The sequence below is a fragment of the Oncorhynchus nerka genome, linkage group LG2, assembly GCF_034236695.1.
Source record: "Oncorhynchus nerka isolate Pitt River linkage group LG2, Oner_Uvic_2.0, whole genome shotgun sequence".
Classification (NCBI taxonomy): Eukaryota; Metazoa; Chordata; class Actinopteri; order Salmoniformes; family Salmonidae; genus Oncorhynchus; species Oncorhynchus nerka.
In genome coordinates, this window is record NC_088397.1 from 99555845 (window position 1) to 99568738 (window position 12894).

General features: G+C 48.8%; 1 protein-coding gene across 1 annotated transcript; it reads right to left on the bottom strand.

Moving 5' to 3' along the window:
• Positions 1-8401: 8401 nt before the first annotated feature.
• LOC115126208 (protein phosphatase 1 regulatory subunit 3D-like) lies at positions 8402-11871 on the bottom strand. The gene is made up of 2 exons (XM_029655820.2): positions 11719-11871; positions 8402-11387 (listed from the first exon to the last, which is right to left on the bottom strand). Exon 2 carries the CDS (start codon positions 11375-11377, stop codon positions 10271-10273), a length of 1107 nt encoding a protein of 368 aa, XP_029511680.1. The 5' UTR covers positions 11378-11387; positions 11719-11871; the 3' UTR covers positions 8402-10270.
• Positions 11872-12894: the final 1023 nt, after the last annotated feature.

Genomic DNA, 12894 nt, shown 5'->3' on the forward strand with positions numbered 1-12894 from the left:
TCCTGGGGCTGCTTGCTGACGGGCTGGTTCTGGGGCTGGTTGCTGATGGGCTGGTCCTGGGGCTGGTTGCTGATGGGCTGGTCCTGGGGCTGGTTGCTGATGGGCTGGTCCTGGGGCTGGTTGCTGACGGGCTGGTCCTGGGGCTGGTTGCTGACGGGCTGGTTCTGGAGCTGGTTGCTGATGGGCTGGTTTCTGACGAGCTAGTCCTGGGGCTGGTTGCTGATGGGCTGGTCCTGGGGCTGGTTGCTGACGGGCTGGTTCTGGAGCTGGTTGCTGATGGGCTGGTTTCTGACGGGCTAGTCCTGGGGCTGGTTGCTGATGGGCTGGTCCCGGGGCTGGTTGCTGATGGGCTGGTCCTGGGGCTGGTTGCTGATGGGATGGTCCTGGGGCTGGTTTCTGACGGGCTCGTCCTGGGGCTGGTTGCTGACAGGCTGGTCCTGGGGCTGGTTGCTGACAGGCTGGTCCTGGGGCTGGTTGCTGATGGGCTGGTCCTGGGGCTGGTTGCTGATGGGCTGGTCCTGGGGCTGCTTGCTGACTGGCTGGTTCTGGGGCTGGTTGCTGATGGGCTGGTCCTGGGGCTGGTTGCTGATGGGCTGGTCCTGGGGCTGGTTGCTGATGGGCTGGTCCTGGGGCTGGTTGCTGACGGGCTGGTCCTGGGGCTGGTTGCTGACGGGCTGGTTCTGGAGCTGGTTGCTGATGGGCTGGTTTCTGATGGGCTGGTCCTGGGGCTGGTTGCTGACAGGCTGGTTCTGGGGCTGGTTGCTGACGGGCTGGTTCTGGAGCTGGTTGCTGATGGGCTGGTCCTGGGGCTGGTTGCTGATGGACTGGTTGCTGACGGGCTGGTTCTGGGGCTGGTTGCTGATGGGCTGGTCCTGGGGCTGGTTGCTGATGGACTGGTCCTGGGGCTGGTTGCTGACAGGCTGGTCCTGGGGCTGGTTTCTGATGGGCTGGTCCTGGGGCTGGTTGCTGACGGGCTGGTCCTGGGGCTGGTTGCTGTCGGGCTGGTTCTGGGGCTGGTTGCTGATGGGCTGGTCCTGGGGCTGGTTGCTGACGGGCTGGTCCTGGGGCTGGTTGCTGATGGGCTGGTCCTGGGGCTGGTTGCTGACGGGCTGGTCCTGGGGCTGGTTGCTGACGGGCTGGTTCTGGAGCTGGTTGCTGATGGGCTGGTTTCTGACAGGCTAGTCCTGGGGCTGGTTGCTGATGGGCTGGTCCTGGGGCTGGTTGCTGACGGGCTGGTTCTGGAGCTGGTTGCTGATGGGCTGGTTCTGGGGCTGGTTGCTGACAAGCTGGTCCTGGGGCTGGTTGCTGACGGGCTGGTCCTGGGGCTGGTTGCTGACGGGCTGGTTCTGGAGCTGGTTACTGACAGGCTGGTCCTGGGGCTGGTTGCTGACGGGCTGGTCCTGGGGCTGGTTGCTGACGGGCTGGTTCTGGAGCTGGTTGCTGATGGGCTGGTTTCTGATGGGCTGGTCCTGGGGCTGGTTGCTGACAGGCTGGTTCTGGGGCTGGTTGCTGACGGGCTGGTTCTGGAGCTGGTTGCTGATGGACTGGTCCTGGGGCTGGTTGCTGACAGGCTGGTCCTGGGGCTGGTTTCTGATGGGCTGGTCCTGGGGCTGGTTGCTGACGGGCTGGTCCTGGGGCTGGTTGCTGTCGGGCTGGTTCTGGGGCTGGTTGCTGATGGGCTGGTCCTGGGGCTGGTTGCTGACGGGCTGGTCCTGGGGCTGGTTGCTGATGGGCTGGTCCTGGGGCTGGTTGCTGACGGGCTGGTCCTGGGGCTGGTTGCTGACGGGCTGGTTCTGGAGCTGGTTGCTGATGGGCTGGTTTCTGACAGGCTAGTCCTGGGGCTGGTTGCTGATGGGCTGGTCCTGGGGCTGGTTGCTGACGGGCTGGTTCTGGAGCTGGTTGCTGATGGGCTGGTTTCTGACGGGCTAGTCCTGGGGCTGGTTGCTGATGGGCTGGTCCTGGGGCTGGTTGCTGATGGGCTGGTCCTGGGGCTGGTTGCTGACGGGCTGGTTCTGGAGCTGGTTGCTGATGGGCTGGTTTCTGACGGGCTAGTCCTGGGGCTGGTTGCTGATGGGCTGGTCCTGGGGCTGGTTGCTGACGGGCTGGTTCTGGAGCTGGTTGCTGATGGGCTGGTTTCTGACGGGCTAGTCCTGGGGCTGGTTGCTGATGGGCTGGTCCTGGGGCTGGTTGCTGACGGGCTGGTCCTGGGGCTGGTTGCTGATGGGCTGGTCCTGGGGCTGGTTGCTGATAGGCTGGTCCTGGGGCTGGTTTCTGATGGGCTGGTCCTGGGGCTGGTTGCTGATGGACTGGTTGCTGACGGGCTGGTTCTGGGGCTGGTTGCTGATGGGCTGGTCCTGGGGCTGGTTGCTGATGGGCTGGTCCTGGGGCTGGTTGCTGATGGGCTGGTCCTGGGGCTGGTTTCTGACGGGCTGGTCCTGGGGCTGGTTGCTGACAGGCTGGTCCTGGGGCTGGTTGCTGACAGGCTGGTCCTGGGGCTGGTTGCTGATGGGCTGGTCCTGGGGCTGGTTGCTAACGGGCTGGTCCTGGGGCTGGTTGCTGACGGGCTGGTTCTGGGGCTGGTTGCTGATGGGCTGGTCCTGGGGCTGGTTGCTGATGGGCTGGTCCTGGGGCTGGTTGCTGATGGGCTGGTCCTGGGGCTGGTTGCTGACGGGCTGGTCCTGGGGCTGGTTGCTGACGGGCTGGTTCTGGAGCTGGTTGCTGATGGGCTGGTTTCTGACGGGCTAGTCCTGGGGCTGGTTGCTGATGGGCTGGTCCTGGGGCTGGTTGCTGACGGGCTGGTTCTGGAGCTGGTTGCTGATGGGCTGGTTTCTGACGGGCTAGTCCTGGGGCTGGTTGCTGACGGGCTGGTCCTGGGGCTGGTTGCTGACGGGCTGGTTCTGGAGCTGGTTGCTGATGGGCTGGTTTCTGACGGGCTAGTCCTGGGGTTGGTTGCTGACGGGCTGGTCCTGGGGCTGGTTGCTGATGGACTCGTCCTGGGGCTGGTTGCTGATAAACTGGTCCTGGGGCTGGTTGCTGACGGGCTGGTCCTGGGGCTGGTTGCTGATGGGCTGGTCATGGGGCTGGTTTCTGACGGGCTGGTCCTGGGGCTGGCTGCTGTCTTCCTGGTATGGGGGGAGGGAGTCAATCTCAACATCTTCTTCCAACTCACTGTCAGACTCCTCATATTCCTAAAATGTTTCATCTTCCACACAAGCTTCTCTCACCGCAAAAAATGACTCCTAATGCCCTCTGAGCAGAGATTATTTTTTGTTGTGTCCCTCCCCCAAATTTGCACCTGGCTGAGGTCTGGGAAAATACTGCATTTAAAAAAAACTATGTATCTAAATAATGTATCGAGATAATGTATTGAAATAACATTGTTCCCGCAAGACATTGTGTAGTTTCACACACTACAAAGGGTAAAGAGTGCGGGAACAGTGGGAGACAGGCAGACAGGCAGGTGGACTACCACATATGTAATATACATGTATAGGGGGGGGCACAGTGTTTCACTCAATTCAAATGTTTTATGTTACATGTTCTTCGCGGAAAATGAGCCAAAGACAATGAGTCTCAGGTTGAAAAAATGATTAATTGTATAATTTTTGTTTTAGTAAACATTGAAAATGGGTCCCACAGACGCAAACATCACACGAGGCTTAACACTTTTTTGGTTACTACATGATTCCATAGTGTGATACATAGTGTTGATGTCTTCACTATTATTCTACAATGTAGAAAATAGTATAAATAAAGAAAAACCTTGACTGAGTAGGTGTGTCCAAACTTTTGACTGGTACTGTATATGTTACACTGGTGCCTAGAATTGTCTACTTGTCTGTGCTAGACAGCTGTTACTCTGGTGCGGAGACCAGTCTTCTTGTCTGAGCTGGACAGCTGTTCGAACAAAAAGTGAGCCTAGAGGGGGGTGATCTGTGGAGTTCTGAGATACCGGAACACATGAGAGAAAATCACCTTTATAATCATATCATCGCATTTGTGTGGTGGCATAGAACATTACGTGTTTTTTTTGTGTGGGGTTAATAATTAACAAAGATGCAACTTGAATTCATTCTTTTTATTTAATTTTCACATTGCAAAAATTTTAAAAAAAATTATGTTTCATGTCACGTAAGGTTCCGGATCCGGACAAAAAAGGTTCCGGAACAAAACAGTCCAAAACGGAGAGGTTCCTGTTCCGGAACAGGCTACAAAATAGGCTAAAATGAAGCACTGGTGAGCCGGCTTCAAGAAGTATCGCGTTTGCTGATGCACACAGGAGACCTAGTGTGCATATGAACTGTGTTGACTTTCATACACAAGCTGCATTCTCAGGTAGTCATAGACAAGCCTCTGAATTGGTTATTATTTGAATCTACCAATATTATATACATATTTAGCCATTTATTTTAGCTTTTATGTTAATTGCTAAATCAAAGTTATTTTAAGTTCACTACAATGCAACTCCGCACTTCACCACAGGGTGGCGGCATAGTATAATTTATGCGAGTATAAGCTCCGCTGGGGCGCTCCATTTGAAAACATCAGGGGGAGAGGATGATGATGACAAGGACAGTTTTTTTGGTCTTTTACTGATTGCATGTGGGTGTTTTCACGTGCAGGGCATTGCATTCCTCATTATGTTTGTGCAAGTGGAATTCAGCAGGGGAGAATGTAAATTAAATCAAATGTTATTGGTCACATTCAGCAAAATACTTGTGTTCCTAGCTCCAACAGTGCAGTAATATCTAAGGGGCGTGCTCCCTCTGTTGTTTCCTCAAGTCCACGATTAGCTCCTTTGTTTTGTTGACATTGAGTGAGAGGTTATTTTCCTGACACCACACTCCGAGGGCCCTCACCTCCTCCCTGTAGGTCGTCTCGTTGTTGTTTGTCGTTGTTTGTAATCAGGCCTACTACTGTTGTGTCGTCTGCAAACTTGGTGATTGAGTTGGAGGCGTGCGAGGCCACGCAGTCATGGGTGAACAGGGAGTACAAGAGGGAGCTGAGCATGCACCCTTGTGGGGCCCCAGTGTTGAGGATCAGCGAAGCGGAGGTGTTGTTTCCTACCTTCACCACCTGGGGGTGGCCCGTCAGGAAGTCCAGTACCCAGTTGCACAGAGTGAAGTTCAGGCCCAGGGCCTCAAGCTTCATGATGACCTTGGAGGGTACTATGGTGTTGAATGCTGAGCTGTAGTCAATGAACAAATCAAATCAAATCAAATCAAATTTTATTTGTCACATACACATGGTTAGCAGATGTTAATGCGAGTGTAGCGAAATGCTTGTGCTTCTAGTTCCGACAATGCAGTGATAACCAACAAGTAATCTAACTAACAATTCCAAAACTACTGTCTTATACACAGTGTAAGGGGATAAGGAATATGTACATAAGGATATATGAATGAGTGATGGTACAGAGCAGCATACAGTAGATGGTATCGAGTACAGTATATACATATGAGATGAGTATGTAGACAAAGTAAACAAAGTTGCATAGTTAAAGTGGCTAGTGATACATGTATTACATAAGGGAGCAGTTGCCGTACCAGGCGGTGATACAGCCCGCCAGGATGCTCTTGATTGTGCATCTGTAGAAGTTTGTGAGTGCTTTTGGTGACAAGCCGAATTTCTTCAGCCTCCTGAGGTTGAAGAGGCGCTGCTGCGCCTTCTTCACGACGCTGTCAGTGTGAGTGGACCAATTCAGTTTGTCTGTGATGTGTATGCTGAGGAACTTAAAACTTGCTACCCTCTCCACTACTGTTCCATCGATGTGGATAGGGGGGTGTTCCCTCTGCTGTTTCCTGAAGTCCACAATCATCTCCTTAGTTTTGTTGACGTTGAGTGTGAGGTTATTTTCCTGACACCACACTCCGAGGGCCCTCACCTCCTCCCTGTAGGCTGTCTCGTCGTTGTTGGTAATCAAGCCTACCACTGTTGTGTCGTCCGCAAACTTGATGATTGAGTTGGAGGCGTGCGTGGCCACGCAGTCGTGGGTGAACAGGGAGTACAGGAGAGGGCTCAGAACACACCCTTGTGGGGCCCCGTGTTGAGGATCAGCGGGAGGAGATGTTGTTGCCTACCCTCACCACCTGGGGCGGCCCGTCAGGAAGTCCAGTACCCAGTTGCACAGGGCGGGGTCGAGACCCAGGGTCTCGAGCTTGATGACGAGCTTGGAGGGTACTATGGTGTTGAATGCCGAGCTGTAGTCGATGAACAGCATTCTCACATAGGTATTCCTCTTGTCCAGGTGGGTTAGGGCAGTGTGCAGTGTGGTTGAGATTGCATCGTCTGTGGACCTATTTGGGCGGTAAGCAAATTGGAGTGGGTCTAGGGTGTCAGGTAGGGTGGAGGTGATATGGTCCTTGACTAGTCTCTCAAAGCACTTCATGATGACGGAAGTGAGTGCTACGGGGCGGTAGTCGTTTAGTTCAGTTACCTTTGCTTTCTTGGGTACAGGAACAATGGTGGCCATCTTGAAGCATGTGGGGACAGTAAACTGGGATAGGGAGAGATTGAATATATCCGTGAACACACAGCCAGCTGGTCTGCACATGCTCTGAGGACGGGGCTAGGGATGCCGTCTGGGCCGGCAGCCCAGCGAGGGTTAACACGCTTAAATGTCTTACTGTCACGCCCTGACCTTGGTATTCTTTGTTTTCTTTATTATTTTGGTTAGGTCATGGGTGATTTTATGTTCTGTTTTATATGTAAACCTGTCTAGGGCGTTTGTATGTTTATGGGGTTGTAACCAGTCTAGGGGTTTTGTATGTCTATGGCTGCCTAGATTGGATCTCGATTAGAGGCAGCTGTTTATTGTTGTCTCTGATTGGGAACCATATTTAGGCAGCCATATTCCTTGAGTATTTAGTATGTCTATGGATGTCGCGTTGATAGCAGTCATTTTGTTTGTTCAGTGTACTTCGTGTTATTTCGTCTTATACATTAAAATAATGTATTCACAGTACGCTGCGCTTTGGTCGTCCGATCCTTACTACTCCTCCTCGTCGGAGGGCGAAGAAGAGCGTGACACTTACTTTGGTCCTCCGATCCTTACTACTCCTCCTCGTCGGAGGGCGAAGAAGAGCGTGACACTTACTTTGGTCCTCCGATCCTTACTACTCCTCTTCGTTGGAGGGCGAAGAAGAGCGTGACACTTACTTTGGTCCTCCGATCCTTACCACTCCTCCTCGTCGGAGGGCGAAGAAGAGCGTGACACTTACTTTGGTCCTCCGATCCTTACTACTCCTCCTCGTCGGAGGGCGAAGAAGAGCGTGACACTTACTTCGGCCACGGAGAAGCAGAGCCCATAAGTCCTCGGTAGTGATTCTTAATTATATTGTTGACATGACAAAAAATCATATCAAAAGTAAAGTGAATATTGCATTTTGAAAAGATATTAGATTGAATATGCATCCGAATTGAAAGAGTGACTTTGTGAATATGTTGTTTCCGTCAATTGAAACTTGATCCATTATGATCTGATTTGATTGTGGTGAATATGTTCCATAATGTAGTTGTAAAAATGGCACCAAAGTAAATTAAAATAATAATAATTTTAAATGGCTGGTAAATAAAACATTGTGGCAATAGGTAAAAGAGATATAATCAACCACGCCACAATTCCATCCCAGACCCCACCAAGTCTGACCGTTTGGTCTGATCAAAGTGTAGGATAACCTTTCAAATGGAGACCTCCTCTCAGCCTTGATTGTGTTAACTAATCAAATACTAACAACCACACACACACCACATTAAACACTACATCAACTAGTACTTAGCATTTAACTCTACACCTGAGAAGTTTCCACCAAGTCAGCCAAGACAAAATACCTTGGAGAGAAAATTGGTCTTTGAGTGCGCAGTCCATAATGATGCTTATAAATAGAGTTACACCATTCTGGTATTCATTCACCAAATTCCCAGGTTTCCCTAAATAAAAAAAAATGGTTAGAAAATTCCTAAAAATAGGATTAATATAAAATGCAAAATATTTCAACCATATCTTAACGTTGTGTAGAACAACAACAACAACTAAAGGTATGCAGAGAACGTGGCACATCCAGAGTAAATGTATTAATAGCACTTCATCACCTCATCTGATATGGGACAGGGTAGTAGAGCACGGCATGGGAATTTAGGTCATCAACTCCAGCAAATTCTTTTGTGTGTTTACTGGGTTTAAATCTGCTACTACGAAATGCAAATACACTCGTACGCACGTACAACACACAGTCACGCACAACACACAGTCACGCACAAACAGCATGGGAGAAAGGAAACTCTCTCTCTCTCTATATATATATATATATATATATATATATATAAATAACTAGTTATGTCAGACAGTTCCAGGGGGAACATGAGAGCTGAAACGAGTATCTATATCATCAGACAGAGAGAGAGAGTTCCACACAGCAGAAGTGAAATGAAATGACTCACTGAATGAACAACGTTAAAGTTGAATAGAGCCCAGAGTTGATTATTCCATTCATACCTTGGCTATAATTTAACACATTTGTCGCTAGAAATGACTGAATATTTGGTAACCGTACAAAATGACTTGCAAGTTTAGCTAACCAAACTATGAGTCCTTAGCTTGCCATAGTGAAAATCTAATTCAACAATGACAATGTTTTCAAATTCAACTTTAGCTTTCAAAAACAAACTGAAACACATATCATGTAAGAATTAACTATAGCCATTTAATTCTACCGTGCAAATATACAGTGCGTAATAAGGAATTAATGAATGCCCTTCAAGCCAATCAGAAAGCAGTATTCAACAATGTCATGGTATAATGTAATATAATCAGAATATATCAAACTGAATCTAAACAGAATATATAAATGTTTAATAAATATGGGACACCCAAATCCTATCGGCTGTAGCCAGTGCAATGACATTAAATCTACTATAAAAAAGTGTGAAATGAAAAACTGGAAGTACACCTTATGAGCCTTCATATAGCATGCATAAAGGCTTCTTATAGCTTACATAAAGATTCATAAGCACTACATAGTGCCTTCAGAAAGTATTCATACCCCTTGACTTCATCCACATTTTGCTGTGTTTCAGCCTGAATTCAAAATGGATTCAATATATATTTTTTCCTCTCACCATTATCTACCACACAATACCTCATAATGACAAAGTGAAAAATGTTTTTTAGAAATTGTGGGAAATTTATACCAAAAAAATGTAAACACAGACATAGCTAATTTGCATAAGTATTCATACCCCTGAGTCAATACATTGTAGAATACTTAAAGCGATAAGGCATGAAGGGGTGTGGTATATGGCCAATATACCACGAATAAGTGCTGTTCTTAGGCACAGCACAACCCGGAGACACTCCCTAGCCGTGGTACATTGGCCATATCTCACAAACCCCCGAGGTGCCTTATCGCTATTATAAACTGGTTACCAACTTAATTAGAGAAGTAAAAATGTCTGTTTTGTCATACCATATGGTATACGGTCTGATATACCACGGCTGTCAGCCAATCAGCATCCAGGACTCGAACCACGCAGTTTATAATTTGTAATATGCCTTTGTTGGTGATTATGTCTGTATCTGCTTTGAGTCGTCATGGGTATGTCTGTATCGGCTTTGAGTCGTCATGGGTATGTCTGTATCGGCTTTGAGTCGTCATGGGTATGTCTGTATCTGCTTTGAGTCGTCATGGGTATGTCTGTATCGGCTTTGAGTCGTCATGGGTATGTCTGTATCTGCTTTGAGTCGTCATGGGTATGTCTGTATCGGCTTTGAGTCGTCTGGGGTATGTCTGTATCAGCGTTGAGTCGTCTTGGGTATGTCTGTATCAGCGTTGAGTCGTCTTGGGTGTGTCTGTATCAGCTTTGAGTCGTCTTGGGTGTGTCTGTATCAGCGTTGAGTCGTCTTGGGTATGTCTGTATCAGCTTTGAGTCGTCTTGGGTATGTCTGTATCAGCTTTGAGTCGTCTTGGGTATGTCTGTATCAGCTTTGAGTCGTCTTGGGTATGTCTGTATCGGCTTTGAGTCGTCTTGGGTATGTCTGTATCGGCTTTCCCTTCAATTACTTTTACTCTATTTCTCTATTTACCAATGTCTTTAAATACCTTTATTTATTTTTTAATAAGGAGAATGGCTTGTTTCATTTTATATTCTATTCCTACAGGCAGATCTGTGTACAATCAGACCATTTGGCGCAGCTGTGTTGTCTTCCTCCCCATTAACCTCTATGAAATAGAGCTCTATCGCTCTACAGCACTGGTTGCCCCCTAGTGGCCAGTCAGGTGTAGTGCACAATGCTGTCCTCACACTCCCGGGGCACAGTGAGTGTGTAGCTGTGACAGGACAGTTTGTAGTTGTTCCCATCGTTGTTGTCCCAGTACTCAGCTCCCATCACTTTGTAACACACAGCGAACTCCAGCTGGGCTCCAGGCAGCAGGATGAAGGGTGGGACAGGCAGGCGGAACCTGAATACATCAGACTCTGGTCCCTCCATCTGATCCCGGTGGAGGGTAGCCACCCAGCAGGCTCTGGTCTCAGCACTGCTCCTCCAGTTAGTGAAGGAGTAGTGAATCGTCACCTCCTTGTTGAAGGCCAGGTTGAGGACCTGCACCTTGCCGACGATGCCCAGCTCAGAACACAGGACCTGGTCCAGAGAGACCATCTGCTCCACCAGGCGCTTAACGAACCCCGGCTGGGAGCCCGTGTTTTCGGGAAAGCAGGGTTTGAAGTAAGGCAAGGAAAGCTCCAGGGACCGCCCTGAGTTCATCTCAGCGCTCATGAGAAGTCTGGAGAAGACGTGGGGGGGAATCCAAGGCTCCTCTCCTTTGCTGAACACCTTGACTTCCTCCAGCTTCAGCCCCAATGAGTCCACGAAGCGTACCTGGCGGTCTCTGTTTCTCTCGTGGACCGAGGGCAAAGACTGGGCCCTGCGTCTTATGATGGGCTGGACGGGAGGGTCACTGGACAGGTTGCAACTGAAAATGGGCTCCTTGGGGGGCGGGGGACGTGGGCTAGGAGGCCGGATCTTGACAGGGGCCTTGGTTGGCTCTGGTTTGGAGTCCAAGATGTCCGTCACTCGGATAGTCTTAGTAGTGGTCTGGCATGGGGTCACACTGCTGTAGCTGCTGGTGTTCTGGAGCACACCAAGAGACCATGCCCTATCTCTCCTTACCACACCTGGAGACATCGACTCTGGCCTCCAAGGAGGCACTGTCCTCTGCTCCCCTATCATGCCTGGAGACACAGCTCTGGGTTTTCCTTTGATGCAAGGAGACACTGTTTTCAGCCTGTCGTTGCCACAAAACCATGTCCTCTCCTTCTCCTTCCCAACGACACCATGAGACCCTGCTTTGGGCCTCCCTACGCTGGCCATGCTGCTCATCATCGAAACAGGACTGGACAGACAACACAACACAACACTGTTAACAAACTGTATAGCAGGATAACTAATGTCATCCAGCCTGAAGACTAGGTTATAGGAGAACCAACACAACACTGTTAATAAACTCTATAGCAGGATAACTAATGTCATCCAGCCTGAAGACTAGGTTATAGGAGAACCAACACAACACTGTCATCTTCTAGTTATAACTGTTAAAACTCTACATGCTCACAAATAACATGCTTTGGAAAATAGATTCTATAAGCCCTTAAAATGCGTGTAAGTATAGCAGCTTAGCCAACGTTAAAACATAGACATGCAAATAGATCTGTATGTCTACCTACCCAGTAACAGTGTCCCTTAAACAGAGAACCAAACACCATTCTCTGTTTCACCTGCCCTGCCCTCTGTACTGCTGTCCGAGCTGACAACTTGTTGTATTTCTGTTACTCAAACACATGACCTGCTGCTCTGATCCTAAGCCCCAACCTCTCTCTCTCTCTCTCTCTCTCTCTCTCTCTCTCTGTCTCTCTCTCTCTCTCTCTCTCTGTCTCTCTCTCTCTCTCTCTCTCTCTCTGTCTCTCTCTCTCTCTCTCTCTCTCTCTCTCAGGGGCTTTATGGCATGGGAAACGTGTTTACGTTGCGAAAGCAAGTGAAATAAACAAAACAACAACAAATACCAACAAAGGGAATTAAACCAAACGAAGCTGAAAACAATCAGACAATAACAACGTTTAAAATATTATATTACTAGCGGTTAAAACATGTTTAAAATGTTATATAAACAATGTGCCAATAGTAGAATGCATGAATGACGAGGGAAATAAATGGGTAGATAAATATAGGTTGGATTTACAACGGTGTTTCTGACCCACTGGTTGACCTTTTCTGGTGGCAGCAGGTCACACATTTTGCTGCTGGGATTGCACACTGCTATTTCACCCAGTAGATATGGGAGTTTGTCAAAATTTGATTTGTTTTTCTAATTCTTTGTGGATCTGAGGAAAATACGTGTCTCTAATATGGTCATACATTGGACAGCAGGTTAGAAAGTGCAGCACAGTTTCCACTTCATTTTGTGGGCAGTGTGCACATAGCCTGTCTTCTCTTGAGAGCCATGTCTGCCTACGGTGACCTTTCTCAATAGCAAGGCTATGCTCACTGAGTCTGTACATAGTCAAAGCTTTTCTTAGCTATGGGTCTCTCTCTCTATCGCTCTCTCGCTCTCTCTCAGCATCAATGGATGCCCCCCTGCCAACACCCTTATGGAGACAAATATTAGGTTTAAATGTCAGGACAAGACCAATTAATTTACAGACCACTGGGTATAACTGCTTGCTCATAGTGGGCTATGAGAGTAACACGAATGCACACAGCAACTTGATTTTAATTCTGTTTAGGTTATTCATTGCCTTGCTTCAGCTTTGATGTGCTCAGCCTTTTGACATTTGGCTACATGAGCCTCCCATTGGGTTTTAGGAAAGAGTGGAACGTAGTGTGTTCTGTGCTGCTTGGCGCAT

Bases quoted from the DNA above. Each gene is read 5' to 3' on its own strand.
- LOC115126208 (XM_029655820.2), bottom strand. From the start codon at position 11,377: ATGATGAGCAGCATGGCCAGCGTAGGGAGGCCCAAAGCAGGGTCTCAT.